Below are 24,215 nucleotides of genomic sequence, written 5' to 3'. Positions count from 1 at the left end.
GGCCCACAGAATGCACTGCCATCTAACAGATAGCATTGAACTAAGTGTCATCATAACACTTGGCTGGTTTGTCAACAGAGAATCAAGAGCTTACTCCATAATTAGTACACATTTCAGTTTGGTTTTGAAGAGATGATAGGAAATATAGGAAATGAAGATATTCCAGACATCCTGATTCTCAGATAAAATTCCTGCGTCCCTCTTTGGATCCCGGTGGAATGCAAAATATCCCTCCTTTAGAAAATTAACATCAACCTTCTCTGTGTCCCACCTAATATTTATCACATTCATGTTTCACAGAAGTCAAGAATGTGACCTGACTTCATAACCATTTGAAATATTAATTTACAAATTTTACACTTACGAATATCTGTCTCTTAATGTGCAAAAATACTTATTAAACTCAAAAATTGCCAATAATGAATTTGTAGGTGGAATGAAATACTGTATTTTGCAACAAATATTTTCAGTCCAAACTTCCAAAGTTCAGATACTTTCATTTGTAAAATAAATAATTTTATTTACCTGTTACGAAGGCAAACGGATTTCTGATATAGGTAGCAACACTGCAAGTTCTTCGGTAGAATGATCATGAACCACTCAACAGTAGAGTTCTACTTTTTAATGTAGACTTATGTTCCTCGACAACAGGTACATGGAAAGAAAAAATTTAAGACACTTTTAGTGTTTGGATAGAATGCGTATATCGCTTACAATTATGTTTAAATCCTCAATTGACAGATGAAACAGGAGGCTTACTGTTACAACAAAAAAAACAAAACAAAAAAAAAGAATTGAAAATCAGAATGGTTTTCATGAAATAGCGCTTCAGAGTAAGGTAAAATTTGTGCTAAATATGTGAAGTCACTTCCATACTCTGTTACAAGATGGCACTGTGTTGACTCACGCACTCAGTTGGAAGTTAGCTGTCGTTGTGAATACATTGTGGTCAGTTGGGGCGGGTGCAGAGTGGCTACGGCTGGTCCGTGGTTTGACAACTCTGCACTCCAACCGGCCAACCGAGCAGAGAAGGGGTAGCCTCTAGGCCTCTTCATTCAGGAGAGGGACAGGATCTGGTCTCCACCGTCAGCTGTCGTGAGAATGGTTTTCCATGGTTTTCCATTCTCCTGCACCAAGGCTAATGCCGGGAGAGTTCCTAGTATAGGCCACGGCCGCCCACCCCCTCACATACCCCGCACATCTCCTAAACCTCCCGGCCTGAGAGATGGCGTCACAGTCTAAGAGGGCCGCCTCACCCTTCAGGGGAGGAATGAAAACATTTTAGTAGTAGTTGTATAAAGTAACAAATTTAATAATGGAAAATAAAGATTTGATTAGGATTCTGCAAAAATGAGCAGAAGTACGAGTTGAAACAAAAAAGTGAATGATGAAGGAATAAAAGAAATGAACGAAAAAAGCGTAATAAACATTACTATGAGAAAATGAAATGGCAAAAACAATTTAATAACTAAGCCGTTACAAACAGCTTACAGTAATTTTTTTTAATTACTCTCCTACAGTTTTTTTAAAAATATGTTTCGTTAGCCATGCTGATGTGATCATGGTTTTGTTTCAGTGTAGAGACTTCGTAAAGGTTGGTGCCGAGCAAGGCATGACCCCCTCAGATGTGATTCTTGCTGCCGACATCACCTTCTCGTGTGTGGCAGACCCTCAGGCAGCCAAAGATGTAAGTAATTTTACCATATTCCTCCTTTAGCATACAAGGCTTTTAGGGCATTAACATAGATTTGTATGTTATCAGATGGTGTTCGGCAACTGTGGTGTCCTAATAGAAATCTCTTCGGCCAAGGGCTATGTTGAGATGACTGGCATTGATGCTGAAACATCACAGGATATTGCTGAGGTAAGTCTACCTAATGACGGTAATAATTTACATTTACATAACTCTGTAAAATTTGTTTCCATACCTTACGATTGGAGTGTATTGCAAATTCATAGTGTTGCTGCAGTTTTGTGTTGGAGGGAGAAATTTATGTAGGAAGAAGTGTGATTAATAGCATTCAGTGTAACAAATTGGACAACAGTTTCTTTCCAGAAGAGTTAAAATTATTTGTTAAGGTTTTTATCCTGCATTTTATTCTAAGCAAAATGAGATTTAGATCTCTCTAAAAACCTGGTGATGTGTCAACTGCATTTGCCATATTTGAAAGTTAAAAGGGAAAGTACTGAATATTACCTATAAATCATTTGAATAAAATATGATGTAAGAAGTAAAGATTCTTTGATTGAGGGAGGGAATAGAAGATGTGTTTTAGTAATTGAAAATACTAATACTGGCAACATACTCCACTTGAGGAAGGCAAGTATTTGTTGCTGTGTACATCATCAAGTAGATAGTAAACAGTGCAGTGTGGTAGCCATGTAACATCATGATTGGCTCCCATCAAGACAGCTGAGAGTAGTTTCATTGCTGGGTTTCAAATCATAATTGTATGTATGTTGGTTTGATACCTGCAGCACGTTAACATGCATGACCATTCTGCTTGGTGGGTTTCGAATCATAAGAAGGCAAGATATAAGAGAACTGCTATTTTAAAATGTATATTCAAGTTTACAAACACACCCCATTTTTTTAAAGCCAATAATTTTTTTTTAATGTACAGTTTATTGCTACATTGCTACACAAGGTCCACCCCTTTCAACTACCTTACACTGCCTCGGAACAAAGTAAAAAGTTTGGTCTGACACATACAAGCCACAGTACAGAAGGTCATTCAGGATCTCTGGGAACGATGTATGAAGGGTAATTAGTTTATGAAAAGCCATGTCTCCACCAACAATCATGCTCAGTTAGAAAGCCAGTATATCTAGCTATAGCCCAATAAAGTAATTTCCATTGCAGCAGACATTTTTGCAGAGATAGCATGTCTATCTTATCCCACTCCACCTGACAGGTTTTCTAGATAGTGTACCTGTCCAAGGCTTCAGTACATAAACAAGTTACCGTGGTTCATAAATATGACGTTAGAATGGAGCACCATCGGTGAGCCTCGAACTCAGCCCGGTCGTCGAAGCCTCACCCTCCCCTACTAGAATGATTCGCTAGCTAAGTCGGTATCGCATTTTCGGGTTAGTAGACCGTCCGATGGGGCGGTAATTTCTTTAATAATACTCTCTATAGTAGGGGAATATTTATTATGAGAGGAGCGCTATTTCATTACTAATGAAAAAAGAAACTATATCTTGTATAACAATTTTTACTATACTAGTGAAACACACCTTACTTACAGGGATATGCCATACAACACTGTACATGTGATATTGAAGGTTATCTTGATCTTAATGTTCGGTAGTCTTTCTCGACACTTCATCATACGTTCAAGTATTCAAACTTAAGAGGCGTTCCCTCTTGAACTATTTGCACTATCTCAGACTTAGAGAGGCGTTTTCTCTCTAATTACTTCACTTTACACATACACTGATCACTTTACACACAAATCTATTCAGTATGGACGTACTCTGCTGTAATCCTGTTTATTTGCCGAGAATTAATATACTCAAACTATATCAGGTTGTGATATAGGCCTACGAACACTTACGAACTGAAATATACGAAGGTAACCTAAGTGTACACTCCCAAGCATTTGAAAGTCATACCACAACATTTCCCTAAATCATTGCTTAATAGGCCATGTAATAAACACTCTCATTTCAGTAGGATTTTCATCAGTAGACATAGCAGGACACTATTTACACAAGGTTGCTACCTAGGGACAAACATAAGCGACTTCAATACCAGGTATCATAAACAGAGTATCATAGCACTACTTGTAAGAGAATGACAGGAACAAATGCACTTCAAACATACACAATGAGTCACAGATGGCCTAAATCATCTGCCGCTGGTGGCAGTAAGCTTTCACTGTCTCCTGGAATGAACCCAGGATCTTCGGAGACGGGGTATATCTAACCTGGAATTCCCTACACGCTGTGAATAATTAAGGAAAATAAATTGGAGGGGTCCTTCTTTTAATGCATATTGGAATCTGTGCGACGTTGGCAATATTTTAATTGATGCACGTAATCGTTGTGTCGAGAGGAAAGGAACCGGCTACTTGTATTCTATTCCCTTTTCTGAAGAAAACACTTTTACCTCCCCTCCTGAATGGAGGTCATAAATTATCAAGCTGTAAACTGATCGTGACACACTTCCTGCTAGCGGGCCACCAGGCCTTCTCAAACAATTGCTTCACGGTAAAATAATCTCATCCTTTCACTGCCAGCCACAATACCAGCACATTACACATCGGCGCTACATCCGGCCATAATCAACATATTCATAACGCGATATCCACTTCGCGTACATTACTACCAGATTCCAAGGGAACTTCACCTTTTTATCTCACAGTATATATCAGGGCTACAGCCTGTTCAACCATCTCGTTTCCCCTCTCGATACCTCGAATACCATGCTATTTATTGATGAACTCCTGCCACACGGGCCCGATTACCTTACGCATTCACGAGCTAATAATACGACAAGATATATTCCCCAATCTCATGTCTCCATCCGTTGTTCCAGCAGTCTTAATTTCTAGTAAGAAGGATTTCCTAAGAGCTTGTGAAGTACAAAAAAAAATCAATTACTGAGATACCTTTGATGACTCATATTTGCTATAGAAAGATGATAACTGGAGTCGTTTTTACAGAATATTATGCCCTCTTTACTTGACAGTACTTCACATTTAATTGATCTAAGGTCCTTAAATTTACGTCGTGCATTATCGAACCCTTATAAAAGGATGGAAGTAAAATATGGTCGTCCCAAAACCATGATGAAAGTATTCTATAAAAGACCCAAAATAAAAATGAAATTATTATTATCATTATTATTATTATTATTATTATTATTATTATTATTATTATTATTATTATCCCTCTGAAATGGCATACTAGCGATCTACGTTATGTCAACATGCAACTTTACATATTTACAATGGGTAACGACCTTCAAAGATATAAATACTTGGAAATGTACTCAGCCTTCATGATGCCACGTTCACAGCGTTACAGGAGGACACATCCATGAGTTTACTCGAAACCCATAATGCAGTCAGCGATATGAAGTTCTCTGGTGACCAACTGGCAAGTCACGAACATGATGGCGACGTTTCAGACGTTCTCTGCTACCAGGCGAAATTTCGGCAAACAGCTAGATGTCTCGTTCTCTCTGGTACACAGGCTAATTCTGGCATGCAGCTGGATATCCCGTCACTCCAACGCTCTTGTAGACTCCTTATGTAAATGAGGGGAAAATTATCTCATGTGAATGCGTTAGTTTGTTACACATCACAATTTAAATACATGGTTGGACCTGCTCAATGGCATAAGCATTCCAACCCAATGCCGGTAATGCCTCTGAAGCCCGACACTGTTCCCTTCTCATCTACCTTTCCTTTTTATGGACAGCTACTCTAGGTCCTGAAATTCCACTGGGTCACTTACAACAAGTCACTGGTTAGGCCACTAATGCGTTAGCATTCTCGTATTTCACGACGAGAGTTCAGGCATATTCTATTGCACTTAGTCGTAAGTCGAGCTCCCTACTGCATTAGAAATTGATTTAACGTGACACTGCCCTTAATTATGCCGACAATGAGTCGTTCACTCACTTTCTTGGTAATTCACATTTATATCGAGCACGCTCGCTCCACACACTTTGCTAAATATGTGCCTATTTATTTTAATTTAGCCGCATGAGTTTAGGCATACATGAGGCTAGACGCACGACCTCTTCGACACAGACAGCGGTCATTGCGGTTTCGTAATGTTCCTACTATATTAATTAGCGGCACACTGTACTCGCAAACAGCTTACTTAGATTGTAGTTATTTCCACATATATTCACAGACTTTAATAAATCATTGCATTACACTCTTCACATTAAAAAAAATGATTTCTTCATAAAGGACTTGCTCACAGTCGCGACGAGCTAGCACCGAACTGACGTTGAACTGAAAATGCACTGGTGGAGTCTGCCTCTTAGCTCCTAACTATATAGGCGAGATGTCCAGGTGCTGAGAGTGGGGGGAAAATGCAACCCCTTCTGAAAATTTGCTCCGGTAATACGCAACGCAGAGTGACAGACAGGGTATCAAAATGTAGCTACTGTATTCCCATTTTCACAGAGTGAATGATTTTGAAAAAGCTTCGTAGATTCTCAAGCAATCTTAAAAGCGTCCTTTTGTCTCTGTCGGTAAATTATGACGAGCGCTAGGGGAATCCTCGGGTTAGTTGCCGCGGTTGGGTCTCAACATCTGTTAACCATTAAGACGTGCCCTTGTTTACGGCGTAATTACCACTCTGTCGGTTAAGTAGAGCACTTCTCGGTCTCATAATTATGCGTAAAATTTCCTGATTCAAATGAGTGTTTGCACTTGATTATCCATTGAGTATCTTGCGATTTATAAAAATTAACAGGGAAAAAACAGTTGAATTCGATGAGTTGGCAGTGGTGAAAGAATGAGGGAAACAGGATATAATGTTAGTTTTCACGTTGGATATACTCTATGGGCTCGGCTAGTGACCTAGATCCTGTGTCACGTGATAACACGTCTCTTCTCATCTCGCTCGCGGTTGGAGTGAGAAAATTTCACGTACAAGCGCTCTTGCACTGCCTCGCTGCTAATTACCAGCAACTAGAGTTGGGTCACGCGACTCTGGATACTGCAAATCATGTCCCGGAGCGGGTGGAAAAATTCTAACTTGGGCAGTTTTTATCGTAGAATGACGCAGAAAACGGCATATTTCATCTCCTGGATATCATGACATACCATAGGTGACGTTGTGAACGGTCACAATAGTGAGTGGACGTCTATTTCTTAAGGTACTCTTTAGAAGTCCATATGCACAGAAGTCCAAGAGTGACCCATCCGGTGCCTTCACTGGAATGTCAGTGAAAGGAATTGCACGGATTCCAGTTTCCATCTCCATTTGCTCTAAGAACAGACGAGTCGAACGAGAGGTGTGGCTGGCTGCTTTATCTTAATGTACCCATGCCTGATTTTTCGCCCTCTCATACAGTGCTGGGATATCTGTGTTGTAAATGGGCGTTAAAACCTCTTGCTGATAGTATGTAGAGTTCATCTTCACATTATTAGCGACACGGAGAATGGTTAACTTGCCATGGTAGCAGTAAGTTATGATCATGAAACCCCTTCGAAACTTTCCTGGCATTCTTTATACAATGTCTGATAGAAATTTGTCTCAAGCGGCGTTTGTTACAGTCACTAAGCAGGGTTTCCAGTGATCTGGAAAGTCAGGGATTGTCAGGGAATTACGAAATTGTCAGAGTGAATGTAAAATCTACTTAAAAATCAGTTTGCTTTCTGATTGTTGTCTTATTTCTTGTGGTCTATTGTGCGGCGCTGGGGTACCCTCCCTGCATGTTTGGAATTGTAGAAAAATTGTTTTACCATGCCTGAAGTAGGAGAGGAGAGATCCTTTATGCTTGCCAGGTAATCAGCAGCCCATTCCAAGGAGTTTTCTTACGTATATAGAAGAATAAAGTGACACAGCTTACAACATTGCCCACATGAGTAATTATCATGAGGAGTGCGGAGAAAGATATTGATGTAATTACATATGGCTGCTGTGCTCATATTTTGAATCTTCTCTCTCAAGATCCACCTCAAACGTAAAGGAACATGTAGCAGAAATTGTGAAATACTTCTGCAATAATCATTTTGCCAGTGCAAAATTTAGGAGTGAAGGTAACAATCATTAATCCTTCTTAAGGAAGTTTGACGGAAAGCGTTGTCTGACTGCCTTCAATCTTACATTATAAAATGGCCAATACCGAGCTCGATAGCTGCAGTCGCTTAAGTGCGGCCAGTATCCAGTATTCGGGAGATAGTAGGTTCGAACCCCACTGTCGGCAGCCCTGAAAATGGTTTTCCGTGGTTTCCCATTTTCACACCAGGCAAATGCTGGGGCTGTACCTTAATTAAGGCCACGGCCGCTTCCTTCCCACTCCTAGCCCTTTCCTGTCCCATCGTCGCCATAAGACCTATCTGTATCGGTGCGACGTAAAGCAACTAGCAAAAAAAAAAAAAAAAAAATGGCCAATACTTGTGAAGAAAATAGAAACAAGATTGAAGATTCCATTAAGAGAAAGTTTAGTGACATTCGAATAAAGCAAACTGCTTAAGACATTTTAAATGTGTTAAAACCAATTTAACCAGTGTAACCCAGAGAGGTGACTGTACCATTGGACAAGAAGTGGAAGTATGGAAAAAATCTAAGGTACGACTTGGAGGAAATTACAAGTGTTAAGGAAATCTGGAATTAATGACACTAAAACTAAGATGTTAGAAAAATGTTGTCATCAAGCATTGGCTGCACCACATTTTCTAGCTTTCATTGTTCATTCAATATTAAACAACTCAGAATATGTTTTACATCCATCCAAGCATGAATGTGCATTTCAATTTGCCCAGGAAAAATATGCAGGAATTTCATTTCTATCAGTACTTGTGAAATACGATGCAAAACTTCAACCCTTCATTCCAGCAATCTTTATGATGACGTGGTACAAGGTGTGTCTGCTTTGCAGTGGTGGAAATCTCAAGAAAATGTCATCGGCACATTGTTTTACGTACGGTACAAACAACTTAAAAACTTACTCCGAAATGCTAAATTAACGCAGCAACAAAGAATCTACTAGCAAGGCTCAGTCGGGCCATACATAATTCTCCATATTATTTGTACTGCTTGAATGAAAGGAAAACAGTTAGGATTGTGATGCATGGGGATATTTCTCCATAGAGGCCTCAGTATTGGGAATATAATCGTGTGTTTACAAATGTCAAGAGATGAGGAAAAGGGCAATTAGCAAGGGATTACTCAGTAGGGGGCTGGAATGTGACCACCAAGATAACAGGGGCCACGGCCAGAAACTGTTGAAAGCTTACAACATTGTGTCAGCTTTTGCACATGTTTCCAGGAAACAACAATATCCTGGGGTTGTACCGTGGTTAAGAGATGTGCTGTGTTTAAGTTGCAGCGTTGGGAAGACTGTGACAGGATTGTGAGCTGCACGTTAGCTCCTCATATTGTGCCATATAAGTAACTTTTTTTTAAAATATGCATGCAAGAGGGCAGTCGGGACAACGTGGGGTATAAGTTGGCAATGGTTATGTGGATACACACAGTGATAATTAGACCACAGATGACCTATGCAGCAATCATTTGGTGGATGACAGTAAGTCAAGGAAAAGTCAGTAGCAAACTAAATAGCCTTCAGAGAATGGCACGTATAGCCATAACTGGGGCAATGAAAACTACACTGACAGAAGCCTTGAATACTCTACTAGATCTCCCGCCATTAAGTAACTTTATAGAGGGACAGGCTGGAATGAGCTGATATCGATTGGAGCAAAGTGGATGCTGGAAGACTCACAGGCCCAATCTTGAGTCACTGTAAAAACAGAGTAATAACAGGGGAAGTTTTATGCATGGCAGCTGATTATATGATTCCAAAGTATATCTTTGAGAAACCATTTGAGACCCAGATAACCGAAAAGGAATACTGGGACATTAACATATGGAAAACTGATAGGGAAGATATTGTGTGGTGACAGATGGCTCAAGGACTGAGAAGGGAACAGGAGGAGGGATCAACGGGGAAAGACCTGAGTGATCAATCCAAATAAGCCTAGACAGACACACTACTGTTTTCCAAGATGAAGTGGTAGCCATCATTACATGCCTTAAGGGAAACCTGAATATGAACTACAGAGATAAGAATATTTTCATTGTTTACAGATAGGCAAGCAGCCATTAACCACTCAACATGGAGTGCCGTACACTGCATGCAGACTTTCCAACGCTGTCTGTCACGGAGCGACGTGTATTGCACGCATGTAGCAGCTTCTGATTTGTGCTTCTATCTAGCAAATATTTATTGAACTGTTACAAATGTAATAATATTTATCTATAGAGTTTTTATCGATTACATATATATAATGCATCTGAAAAGCCAACAAGTACTGTTATATCAGCTGTAATGTTATTGATGGTGAGTTTGTGTGAGAAGACATGGAGAATTATAGAGGGCAAAGGGAAATATTTACGACAAATTATGAGTCTCAGAATGGTGCAAATAACTGCTTATATCCTGTGTGGCCGGGCTGAGTGGCTCAGACGGTTAAGGCGCTGGCCTTCTAACCCCAACTTGGCAGGTTCGATCCTGGCTCAGTCCGGTGGTATTTGAAGGTGCTCAAATACGACAGCCTCGTGTCGATAGATTTACTGGCACGTAAAAGAACTCCTGCGGGACTAAATTCCGGCACCTCGGCGTCTCCGAAGACCGTAAAAGTAGTTAGTGGGACGTAAAGCAAATAACATTATTATTATTATATCCTGTGTGAAAATGTTCAGTTGTTTCCTACTGTCGAGTTCATAAAGATAGTAGTAGAATAGGCAGATATTTATGCTCAACATCGCATGCGATCACATGGTATGTTATTTCCGTTCCTATCAAGGGTAAATAAATATGTACCGGTTACTGTGGAGGAAATTTACGTAGTTTATGCATTGTGTATGTTAATGAGCATAGTACAGAAACCTGTATTGAAATCTTATTTGTAAAAAAAATCCAGGTACTAGCTACTTCTGTATTTGGTTCAGCCGTATCTCTTGTTCAATTTGAACACTCAGAAGTTTCCTCCACTTCATTGTCCTTGGATAATTCCCATAAGTTATGCTGTTTGTGTGTTTATGCACTAATAATGAACTGAACATTTTGGTAAAATCCATTGAACTGCTTGTCATTTACGCCCGATTAACTAAAAGCCTGCACTCATAACGTGCGTGGTGTTATACTCCTTCTGCAGCACAGGGTAGCCAGGTAGTGAAAGTTGTCCCACGCTGAGAGGTTAAGGCATTTGAAGCTGTCCGGGTTACATCCAAAATTGTTTGGTATTGCCATACGCTTCTCCTGAAGCTCTCAGAGTACAATGTTAAAATAATATGGGTATCTGGGCATGCAGGCATAGAAGGTATGTGGGATCTTTTATAGACAAGCCCGACTTTACATAGGTAACTGTGTACAAAAGAAACAAATGGAAAACTGGAAATATGCTCCAGGATGCAGGCTTGCAAAAGAACCAATAAGGAGCACAAACAAGAAGCATACTAAGAAACTGCTGGAACTCAGCGGAGAAGGTATAAGATTGGTAGTAGGACTGCTGACTGGACACTGCCATCTTAAAAAGCACCTACATAAATAAGAGGCAGTGTATGTAAGAAATGCAACAATGCGGAAGAATCAACTGTACACATACTCCTTGAATGTGAGGCACTGGGAAGAATCAGAATCTCCACACTGGGATTACCTGGTGAAGAGAGAAGAAACATCCGAGAAGACCCAATAAGGAGGACCTGCAGCTTTTTGAAGGGAGCAGGTATAACTGGGTGGGGATGAAGGAAAATGCATGGTAGCAAAAGATCTTTGTGGTCAACGCTAAAAGGAACTTTTTAAAGAGACCCAATGAATAAAGGAAGAAGAAGATGATTTTTGAAAATGGACCGTTTTGTCATAAAGAAACCACAACTATGTGCATGCTCGGTAAGTAATGAAAAAGTTTTTTTATTCTAACAGTAGCAAGACAGATCGTGGATGCGTGCTTAAGTTCTATAGGTAGGCCTATATATTTTGTCAAATGTCCGGGGACTGATTGTAACCTCAAATGGCACTATCAAAAGTGCGGGTAACTATTTTGTAACTAGCGGGAATGATAACTCAGTTCCAATTGTTCTATCTTCTCATCAAGACAACCGAGGCTTTGAATCGTAGTCAATGCATGAAATATTTTTTAAATGGGAAGTGATGTTCTATTGGTTCGGATTCCTGTCCTCACTGTCCTTCTGACTCCGAGTTCGCAGGTTCAAATCCTGGCTTGGGTCGGTGGCTCTTAAAACTGTATTGAAATGGCAACAGCTCCATGTCGTTGATTTCTGGCACGTTAATAAAAATTATACATATGAACATTATCGTCACAAAACTGTAACTTTATACTACTATATTCTGTATCCCAGGCTTGCGAGGGAAACTAATAGGACAAGGTAAACCCTACCTAGCATATGTTGTGCCGTTTATTTTTCTTTACCAGCTATCAAAATATCTGTACCCATACCCGTTACATTCTATATATTTGTGTGTATTTCTTTGCCGCATTATTCATATAAAATGTCACTTCTTTATAGCTTATCATATGACTATTATAATAATAAAATTACCGTATTTATTCTAAACAAGAATATTGCATCTTTACTCAAACTATATATTCTTGCATTTATTTCACTTGAATTCGGAATATATGAAATGCTGCAGTTATGTTGGGATGGGAATAACAGGCTTTGGCATGAGGCGGGGGAGGGGTGTCGTCTAAGGAGACCAGATACCCCAGGAGTTTTAATGAATGTACTTTTACTAAGCATTTTATATAATATAATGTATCATATTATTGGCTTCCGGAATCCGCCAAGGACACTCATTTCCTTTTTAGGTATTCTATGCCACCTAAACTCTGGAAGTTTGGACACCTATCAAAATAAAATCCTGGATAAAGAACTATCTTACCCCCCCAAACTGAAATCCTGGCTACGCTACTGGCAAGTTGGTAATAGACAAAGTAATGAAACTCTTAACAGCTTGAGCATCATCTTCAAGTGCAGAACGTGCGTTTTCTGCATTTGGTGGTGTTCATTCAAAGTTATGAAACGGATTTCATGTAGACAGAGCTTCCAAGCTTTTGTATAAGCACTGAAATAAGGAAGTTATAAATGTGACTGAAGATGAACTAGTTTAGAAACGGGCTTGGTGTAAAGAATAGTTTCTAGTTCATGTTTTGTTGTTGATTTTTTTGAAAGAATAAGTCAAGACAGAAAAGCTGGTTTAAAAATATATTTCAATACAGTATATCATACCCCAATTTAAAATATTGTTAAAACACTGAATTTAGATTGCTCCTTCATTATTCATCTTAGGTACTTAACCAGTGATGCCTACACAAATCTGAAAATAGTATCAAATGATTAGTAATCATGTAAAATTGAAAACTGAAAAAAATTTTGATTTTATTTTTTAAATAAAAATCATCTTTTTACACCTTGCTAACAGCGTAGATGTTTCAATGAATTCCGTAAATAGGAAGGATAAAGTAATTTTTAAAGATGGTGAGTTACTTTGGTGTGCCCTTGTTTCTAATTGAAAGAAAAGTACAAAGCATATTATTATCATAATCAAGTTTCAGCTCTCATGTTTTGTCTTTCTTTTGTTTGTTTATTTATCTTATCTCATTTATCTACAAAGAATTGTGTAAACAGTCGTAATCAACAGCTGAAACGTTGTTGAGCCAACTTTAACACTAACAGACCTCTGCAGGTTTGATATCTGTTACTATGGCTATTGCAGTACGGAATGGCTCACTTCTCCTTTGATACAAATTTTTGTTACTCTTCAAAAGAGAACAAATACACTAGATATTAAATTTCAGTCAAAGCGTAGAAAGATCGGAAGGCACTTTCGAGTAAGCAAAATGGCCGGCCAATATTGGAAGAGGGAGGAAAAGAAAGAAGAGACAAGGACCAACATGAAAATACAAAGGGCAAGAATGATCTCCGCATTTTCATACACATAGATGAGCTTTCACCTCATTAATTTTAGTTCTTCTCTACCCGTTTCTTCTCAGTCAGCAGTGAGCTTGTTTTTCCTTCCCAGCATCATCAGGAAGGTGGACATTGATGTCATAGAGGGGTCATCGTGACGTGTCATTGGCCTTATGTAGAAAGAGTAAGATAAGGAGAAAACTGGATTTCCCTTCACCCATGTATGCAACAATGAGTCGTGTGTATCTACTAAAAAAAAGAGTTATTTCCTTTAATAGGCCTTCAGTTTTTATCTTTTTTCTTCTTCAAGTCAAATCTTTGCACACCTATTTCAAAAACAATGATGCTCAAAATATCTTGATTTTTGAAGACACAGATTTTAAATTAAAGGAAGCAGAATCTGACAGATTTCTGATTATTAAAATTATTGATTTGAATGATGCTAAGTTTAAGGAAATGTACTTGAAACTTGTTGGATTTTGATTATGTGATCAGTAGCAGGTATTGCCACCCCGTGGCTGCAGTTACCACCGCCAGTCTTCTTCTGGGCATGCCTGATCAAGCTCAGGATGTCTTCTTGTGGTACGTTCTCACATTCTTCTTGCATCTCTACCTTTACAGCCAGATTGTTGAAAACTCGGCATAGAAGGTGACAACCAACCTAACCTCCCAACAAAACTTCATGACACACTGAGCAGCATGGGGTCTTGCATTATCGTGTATAAGCACGAAGTTTTTACTGAAAGGGAATGCAAATGGCATTATGTGGTTGAGTATCTCCTCAACATGCATGTGTGCCATGAGGGAGCCATTCTCAATGAGTACAAGATTGGTTCAGTTATTTGAAGTTACACCACCTCACACCATCATGGGACATCCTCCAAATGATGATGTCTTGGTGAAGGTACAGAGGCAGAACATTCTCTTGCCCTCCTCCAATCTCTCTCTTCAGTCAGGTGCCTCAGGATGAATTCTAGCCTTATTAAAATGCTGAAATAATAGTTTTTGTAATTGGCACAAAATGTATAAGAAATATGCCTGAGCACTTACCATAGTTAGAATGCATTACAATATTGCATTAAAAGCCTCCTGTTGTTATTCATTGTTGCTTTTCATTCATTAAAGTTCATAAAACATAAAAGTATGGTAATCGTACTGTATTCAATGTAGAATTTAACTGAGCTTTCTACCAAAATATAAAGTGTTAGGCCTACTTTTTTTTTTTAGGGCAGTGTATTTTAGATCCAGTAATGTGACCATTGATCATGTTTTTCTTTTCTAAATCAAACTGCTACAGAGTAAATACTAGTATTTGTATTGTTCAATACAGAATTATTAATTTCATATTACACTGTTATATTTTAAACATTTCTGTTATATTCTGTGGTACCTGAAATTATGAAATTCCACTTGTTTTTAATAAGCTTTCCCAAAATGCAGCATTGCTCGTGTTTCAGTCAAAATTCTATTGAAAAACTAAACTTTATCCAGCAGCAAGCAGACTAAATTCTCGATGTGAAATTTGCTATAAAATGACTCAATAGTGGTAATTTGCGACTGTGTTCAGATTTTACTTTTGGGATGCCATTTTGCAACGGTACAATTGTTTTATCCACATGTTATTAATCAGATCACCTTAGATGGTGGGCATTAGCAAAAGTTAGTTTCATGTCTTACGTATCGTGACTATAGCAATCTCCTCAAATACCCGCCTCTGCCCATTTTGTATTGTATCAGTAAAGTGATATATATATAAAATTTATTTTTATTATTTTTTTTAAGGCAAGAATGATGGTGAATATTCTCAGATGATGGCTTTATGCAAATGTTTCCCATCCCACTTTTATTATTAGCAGATTTTGCAGTGGTTGTTGTATTGCCAGTTCTTGCAATATGGAATGACCCATTGGAGTTTGCTGAACAGATGTTTTGTGCATTCTTCACAGGTATAAATACCACCCTTCTACATCTTATAGGAAAAGCTGTGACACATCAATGACCTCCAGAACCATTTGGAATTCTGGCTTCTGCAGCAAGGTCATGATTTTACGAGGAGGGTACTTGTTAGTGACTATGCTTTTACAAATTTTAACGAGGTAAATCAACATGACATGCATTTCTAGGCAGTTGAAAGTTTGCAGTGGGTTGTTGGGACGAATATCTTCGGTGGAGCAGTCGTCGTAGCATTTTCTATTAACACACTATTTCATTGATTTTATGTTGAACTTTTTTTGTTGCACCGACACAGGCAGGTCTTATGGCGACGAGGGGACAGGATAGGGCTAGGAGTGGAAAGGAAGCGGCCGTGGCCTTAATTAAGGTACAGCCCCAGCATTTTCCTGGTGTGAAAATGGGAAACCACGGAAAACCATTTTCAGGGCTGCCAACAGTGGGGTTCGAACCTACTATCTCCCGAATACTGGATACCGGCCGCACTTAAGCGACTGCAGCTATCGAGCTCGGTATGTTGAACTTAGCTGTTATCTCTTTCCATCATCATTTTCCAACTCCAGTTTCTCAGGTGTGATGTACAAGTGCTCGCCATCTCTTCCTGTCTGCATACATCTTCTGTTCCAGGACATCTTCCATTTGAGACCTCTCTCTTCCACATCTGATTTCACTATGTTTATGTTTCCATCTTGGTAGAAAATGATATAGATCTTGAGAAGAAAGCATTTCCTCATAAGTACTGAGTTGACAGCATATGAAGCATGCATTAACCTGCGTTATCACAGAATTTATTCTAATTGGTCATCAATCATTGAGACATAGTCTTTCCTGTATATCATTACTGTTAAAGGAGGAAAACCCCAGTTTTCTGCATTCTCATAACAGTGCTGATGGTGTACCACTATTTTGCATAATACTTAACTAAAGATGTCACATTATATCTTCGTAGGAACATATGTACCTAGTCTTACTGTAAATACTGTTGCGAAGTTTTCAGTAAATTGACAGAGTATGCTGAGAGATCTTTCATTGTCCTAATAATACCAGTTACATGGCGATCTGAAATGAACACAAATAACCCATCATTATTCAAAATGACCGTCTGAAGCATGCATGCAATTCTTTGTGGCCACAAATAAACAGGAAATTCTGTAATTTCCTTCACAATAGCACTTAAGACTGGCAATGTCTGAGCATCTCTTCTTGGAAACCACGGTTTTTAGTCAAGAGGTTGAAATTAACTGGCACATTGTTTGGAAGCCATTGCTGTGTTTTCTGAGCTTTATTTTGCTTTGGGGGTGAGGATCCTGTGGAAAGCTCCAGATATGACCATGTAAATGTGGGTTGTTGAGGGTCACTCCCTAGCACTGTCTCCTGCTAGACTTCGGCTGACGTTTTTACACCTTCCGCACAAAAGTGGAACTTCATTGTGTCCTCATGACTCACACCACAGAATGATTGGTGCAAGATAGTGGCCGCCTTGGAGCCTTACTGCCAGCTTCTGTGCTTGTGGCTTTGACCTTATCATTTTGAGTATTAAAAGCCGCCTCCTCAATGAAAACCTTTCCATCAGTGCCCATTTGCATTTTATACCTGATTTCTAAGTTCACAAGCATTGCTGCTTTAACCAATGAGCTTGAATTTCACTATCGACAACTCTGAAGATGGTTTTCCGCGGTTTCCCATTTTTATGACAGACATACGTGGAGGGGGGGGGTGAACTTTAACCCTTTGAGCGCCACGTGCTATTACGGTTTTCGTACCACTTAGCGCCAAGGCCAGTTTCAGTTTTGTGTAAGCTTTTGTTTGATCACTCACAGTTCACCTGTTATTGTAGGTGGAAACTTGAAATTTTCATTATTTTTTTACTATTATGATTGCCTATACCAATAAAGCCTTACCCAATTCATTTATGACCATTAGTAAACGTTTGGAAGCCAAAACCCAAAAATAGTAATTAAAAATAAAACAAAAGTTTAGCGATAAGATTTAGGTAGAACAAAAAAAATTAATACATCGCGAACATATTTATTGGATAGTACAACCTATTATGAAGCTATATTGAAAATTTCATTCATTTTGTGCCTAAAATAAATCTGTAGTAAAAATAATTAATTTATGTATCCAAATGAGCCAAAAATAAAAGTCTAATTACACTCATTTAATTTATATATACCAATATTTACTAAATACGGTACAAACGTCTTTTACATAACACTTACATAACATAATACAAATAATAATAATTTAAAAGTCAGTACGAGTATATTTTCCAAGACCTCTTAAACGCACTTATGTTCAGTGAAGCACAATGGATATATAATCATTTTCACAGCAATAAATGAACAAGTAAAAGATCGAGAACAACTAGACACAGAACCGACAAGTGCACAGCCGCGCAAGTAAATATGCTTGCTGATTGGACTTATATACTGAAAGAATGGCTTTGAAAATAAAGGAGGCTGTTTATTGCAAAAATAGTGAATCTTTAACCATATTGGGAAATTCTGAAAGGAAATGACTGTTACTTTTAATAATAAAAAATAAATATTGAACGTCCTTTTGAAAGGACGTTGGCATTTTTCAGATGAAAACCAAAGGGGTTTTCAAAAGGACGTTGGTGCTTAGAGGGTTAAGGCCACAGCCGCTTTCTTCCCAATCCTAACCCTTTCCCATCCTTCCATCACTGAAAAACCTTCAATATGTTAGTGCTTTGTTAATTAAGCCACTAGCAAGCTTTAGCCAGTACTAGAGTTCATATTGTGCGTAGCCACTGTTGGGACAGATTTTTACCATTCCAACATCTTAGAAAAATTTAATATTATGTTACATGAACCTCTTGGACATTTTTAGCTTCTGGAACATTCTTAAAATCTGATTTGATGACTTGCCAACCTTATGCAGTGCTAAGACATCCATTGATGGGAAAAAGTACAAAATAAACCTGGGCTAAATTACATATAATCTGAGAAATATAGTATTTTACTCAGTTACAATTTCAAATTACATTTTCAACAAGTAATAAGTAAAATTACAGTTACTTCACAGAAAGCCAGTCTTTATGAAATGACTGACTTTCCTTCATGTGGGTCTGGAATGATAAACCAAAGTTTGCAAGGAGAGAGATCTTCATTTTGTGCTTTTTAGCATTAGAGAGATTAAGTGAAAGTGAGACTAAACATGATACCTTAAGAGTTTTCAAAGTGATTGTTCCCAAACAAAGTTTGCATTTCACACTCATGTTCTCGTTATTTTAAGGACCAGTTAATTCAGAATATTTATCAAAAAGGAGATTGGAAAGTCCTTACCCTTTCACTGTCGCATGTTTTTCACATTTCCATTATTGACCCTGTGCAAACTCAGTTATGGTACAAGATTATCTAAATCTCTATTAGCAACCGCAACAAGCTACAAGTAAATGAACAAGTGCACACTGTATCCTTGGCTTTGTACCCTTAGTGTAATAATTGCTTATGTGGTTTGGGGCTCAAAAGTTGCCATACTCTCAATGCAATGTATATCAGTTATGGAATATATAACTATTACATTTTTATTTCAAGAAGTAAATTGAGTAAAAATTACATTTTGTGAAAGTAACCATTACAAGTAATTATTACTAAAGAAGTATCCATTAAAAGTAATTTGATTTTTACTCAATTACTCCCCAACTCTGATAACAGCTAAATGATTTTTATAATCACCCCAATCCTTCATAAAAGGCTACTGCATCTTCCTGCTTCTGCAGCTCAAGTAGCAATGTCTCGCATCATATATGCTTTTTATGAGCAGAAATACAGACACCATTAAAACTTGACAGTATTGATGTTAGGACTCGGTAAGTTACATGTTATATTCAGCATAAATGGGTTGAGGAGAAACAATGTTTTAAGTGTGATTCAGTATTCCATCTTGCATGCCTATTGTGCCCTACTCACATTTATACACGATGTTTCAAAACTCGATGGCAGAACTTCAGGAATGGATTCCTCATATAACAAGAAGAAAAGGCTATGACAACATGGGTCTGGAAATGCATAGTTAGAGAGTTATTCGAGCATGTGCTGTTATGCTGACAAGTTCTGCGAGTACAGTGATATCCAGTTAAATACGCAGCTACCGCCATATCCGTGGTTAGTATAATTGTGGTGTGCAATCTGCTCTGAAGTGACACACAAGTACTAGGAACGTTAAACGTATCCTTAGCCAGGGTGGTTTGTAATTGCCTGTGCCCTTGGTTTGTAGTCTAGAAATTTACACCAACCAAGAGCTTGCGACCGTGCATTACATGTATGTTAGGCGGATGGTAATGCATTGGAGGCATGTCACTTGTACCAAGAACACTACCCATTGCACAGATTACCAGACTGAAAGACATTTGAAGGAATTCATCGCCACTTCTGTGAATATGGGAGTTTCACATGTCCACCAGGCAGTGGGGGACGGCCAAGAAGTACATCACCAGAGGATGAGGAAGGTCTACTCAATGCTGTGGAGGAAAGTCCTGGAATCGGCACAAGGTGGTTAAGCTTGCAGAGGAATGTGTTGCACATGACAATCTGGAGACTTTTATGTGAAAACTTGCTGTATCCATACCATCTGCAGTGTGTACAAGCCTTGTCTCTTGCGGATTATCCTCCAAGAGTAACATTCTGCCAGTGGTTCCTGCAGCAGTGTGGTATGACACCCAACTTGGCAGCTTTTGTTATATTCACAGATGAAGTGACATTAACAAGGGACAGAATCCAAAATTTGCATAACCAACACATGTGAGCGGACACAAATCCCCATGAAACTATCCAATCGTCTCAAGGTTCTCCATTAACATCTGGGCAGCCATTATTGGTGATTGCTTGTTGGGACCCTTTGTCCTTCCAGGGAGATATACTACGCAGAATTACACAGATTTCTTGCATACTGCATTGCTGAAATACATAGAAGACGTGCCACTTGCATCCCATCGAGAACAGTACTTCACTTTACAAAGGAAAAAATTAACCATTCTAATATCTGTAATGGTAACAGTACTTCATGCATGGTGGTGCTCCTGCACATTTCAGTCTGTCTACCTGGAGCCACCTGAATGCACATTTTCCTGAGTGCTGGATAGGTGGAGATGACCGATTGCTTGGCCACCCCGTTCATCTGACTTAAACCCTCTAGACTTCTACCTGTGGGGGCACGTAAAGTGTCTCATGTATTTGACTGCTATTGTGGATGAACCTACTCTCCAGCATGCATTGTGGCAGCCTTCCAGACAGTATAAACTACACCAGGCAATTTTGTGTACGAAATTCAGTGAGGTGATGAACGGAGACCTGTATTTAGGCAGGAGGAGGTCACTTAGAACATTTCCTATGATCCGTAACCAGAGTATACCAGGTGACGTTACAGAAGTACAGCGCAGTTTGTAGGAACTGAAGGTCGAATAAATCTGTAACTTTGAATTTTCGAACCTATGTTGTCATAGGCTTTTTTTTTTTTTTTTTTTTTTGTGTGTGTGTGTGTGTGTGTGTGTGTGTGAGTAATCCATTCCTGAAGTTTTGCTGTAGGTTTGAAACACCCTGTATATCAATTTAAATTTGTTGCAGGCCATTAATGCCAAAGGTGGGCGCTATCTCGAGGCACAAGTACAAGGCAGTAAGATACAAGCAGAACAAGGAACCTTGGTGATCCTTGCAGCTGGTGACAGGTCACTTTTTGATGAATGTCAGTCCTGTTTCAAAGCTATGGGCAAGAACTCATTCTACCTTGGTAAGATAACATATTCTGTTCCTCTCGTTTTGGGCATGTGTGTTGATGTATTGCATATTATTAGATACCTTATTTTTTTGTGCAGGTGAAGTTGGAAATGCATCAAAAATGAACCTAGTCCTGCAGCTGATGGCTGGTGTGACATTGGCAGGTCTTGCTGAAGGAATGGCCCTTGCTGACAGAGCCGGTCTTCAGCAGAAAGATGTTCTTGAAGTGCTGGAACTCACGTCCTTAGCTTGTCCAACTATTTTGGATAAAGGAAGAGGTATGTATAATAAGCGATTCACATCCAGACAATCCAAAATTGTGGATAGGAAGTGACACCCTATTTTTTTTCTTTCTAGAATGACACACACAAAAGACTAGATCATTTAGAAATATTCAACTTTTTGAAAAAAAAAAAATTTACAGTAAACATCTTTCCAGATACTCATCTCTCCTCTATGAAGTGAAAACCAACAATTCTTCCTTGATCTTTGTGTCTGTTTTTTGCGATAGCTAAATTCAGTTGTCTCTCATTTATTCGAGGTATTTGATCGTACAGTGACCCTCCTAATGGGGCCATTCCACCTGTTTTCACTGCCTTTCTAATTCCTGTCTCTTTCAGTAGACATCTCGGATTTCATCCCAGATAGCTGCTTCATACATGAAATTTTCTAAAGAACTAATAACAGTCGAGTAATGATGATCAGGGTTATTAGTTTTTGTACTCGTGTAGTGAGATTCTGTATTTCCTTTTTCAGTCTGTGTCATATTCACGTGCTTTTAGTACATTTTGAACCCTTGTGTTTGAAATGGTAAACAAGTGGAATAGGAAAGAAAAGAAGTAACGGAGGTTTCATGAAACAAATATAAGAAGCCAAAATCATTGTATACCTTGGATACACATGATGAGTGACAATATATTTCGTACATGTGCTCAGCCAAACAATTGTGACAACTATTTTCAGTATGTGTTATTTGACACTTGTCTTGTAGTTCTCCAGATTGTGGAATGATGAGTTTTCTGTCTCTATACTGCGAGGGATAAAGGAAAATAAAGGAAAAGGATTCGCTTCATGCCTGGTGTTGAAATTGTGAATGTAGTTTCTTTTCAGACAAAATGTATTCCAGGAAGAAAACAGGTTGCGAGTGGTGTTTTTTTTGTTTAAGATGATGTATGAACGAATTTCATAAAATTGGCCTGGGTTTCAATGATCTTTCAGAATTGTATTACATGATAAATTTCTCAAATTTGCCACAAGTAAAAGCATGGCAGTTTTATGTACATGCTATGGCAAAAAAAACATTGTTGCTGCTGAGGAGACTTGAGGGGAAATGATGCAAAGTATCATCCATCAAAGTCATTCCTGCTTTCATGTCTGTTACTTCAGTTTATGAACAAAATATCCGGAGTCCACTCAGTTGATGCCTACTGGGGGGGGGTTTCTGTAGTCATGTCTCAGTTCATGAACAGCCATGAGCAGTGGCTGAGTGGTCTAGTAAGTGATCCTGAGAGTTGGGATACCAGTTGCCGCAGAATAAGTGTGGGCATCCAAGGCATATTCTGAGTTGGTGACCTTGTACTCAGGTGGCTAGGACTACCCATTCCACTGATTGTCCCTGAACCTTAAGAGTAAAAATTCTCGATGGGACTACGTTTGAGGCAGGCCTATGCCTTCCTTCGTATATTTTTACGTTGGTAAACTTAACCATAATATGTACTTCTATTTGTTCCTTTCCTGATTTGTCTAAAGCTATTAAAAACTATTTACCTCTCATACGCTCAGCTCAAGTGGCATTGTTTACAACGCTCAGTGTGCCGATCTATCAGCTCTGTGTTCGGATGGCTGTATTAGTACCTTATTGGACTCCCAGATGTCAGGAAAAGACAGTTATGGTAGCTTTTGGATTTAGTTTACACTTTTCTCAAGAGATAGAGACACTGAGAGCTCATCTGTTTGAAACAAATGAAGTTATCAAACCACGTATCTTTACCGCATGACGAGTTGAAGTGTGCTGCTTGCGAGTATAGTCTTCTTTAAGCTTCAAAATACGTGCTTTCCTTCGTTATATTGTTTCTATTTTAATAGTAGTTTGTTTGTTATATTTTGTTTATATTCAACATTTATTGGTGTTCTCAAGTGAAGTTTAATTCAACATTTTGTGTTATTAGATTTTTGTGCTGTTGGTAGGCCTAATTATTTTTAAATGGCTGGGCCAAGTTCTAGGCCAAATAATTGGATTATTTAGATGTTTTAGGCTATGACAGTGACTTTATAGCTGAGAGTGATTTGGATTTTATACATAGTTTTTTAACACTATATTTCTTTAAAAATGCCGTATTTATTATTATTATTATTATTATTATTATTAAAATGTGAAATTATCACAGAAAAATAATTTTTAAAAAAAGGAATGTGTCAGTGGTACTTGTTTCCATGCACACTAGTTAACGAGCATATGTATTCAAACGGCACTTCCATTTGCTACAGGAACTAGGATCTTATTCCCGAGTCTCTGAATACTAACCCATATGTTTCTGTTAAAAGTGTGTTTAGAAACTGGTATGCTCACTCGCACCAGTTGTAAGAATAAAGTCTCTGATGAACAGAGGCGTTAGTTTGAAGAGTGATTCGTAGTGTGCTGTGAGCAATTTACACTATTCGTTAGTTGTTGTGTTCCTTGTAATGGCTATTTAAAATGAGATTATCGATAACCCACTTTACAGATTAACTTTTTATGTGGCTTGTTTGGCTTGTGACACATTTATTTCAAGTTCTTTATGCCATTGTGAGAGTTCATGCAAAATATGTTTCCAGAACATGATAAACATGCCAGAGCGTCTCTTATGTCTTACGACGGCGGTATGCAAATTGAAAAACAAAACTAAGTCGAATATT

General features: G+C 38.5%; 1 protein-coding gene across 2 annotated transcripts in view; it reads left to right on the top strand.

The window, feature by feature from the left end:
- Nucleotides 1-24,215, top strand: part of LOC136866345 (cytokine-like nuclear factor N-PAC) — a 367,035-nt gene that overhangs the window by 321,413 nt on the left and 21,407 nt on the right. For both annotated transcript variants that reach the window (XM_067143213.2, XM_067143212.2), the window contains exons 8-11: nucleotides 1,577-1,687; nucleotides 1,763-1,864; nucleotides 21,171-21,333; nucleotides 21,419-21,598. In XM_067143213.2, coding sequence (XP_066999314.2) covers nucleotides 1,577-1,687; nucleotides 1,763-1,864; nucleotides 21,171-21,333; nucleotides 21,419-21,598 — 556 coding nt within the window. The remainder of the gene's footprint in view (nucleotides 1-1,576; nucleotides 1,688-1,762; nucleotides 1,865-21,170; nucleotides 21,334-21,418; nucleotides 21,599-24,215) is intronic.

The sequence above is a fragment of the Anabrus simplex genome, chromosome 3 (assembly GCF_040414725.1).
Source record: "Anabrus simplex isolate iqAnaSimp1 chromosome 3, ASM4041472v1, whole genome shotgun sequence".
NCBI classification, from domain to species: Eukaryota; Metazoa; Arthropoda; class Insecta; order Orthoptera; family Tettigoniidae; genus Anabrus; species Anabrus simplex.
This window is presented reverse-complemented; position numbering and strand designations above follow the sequence as displayed.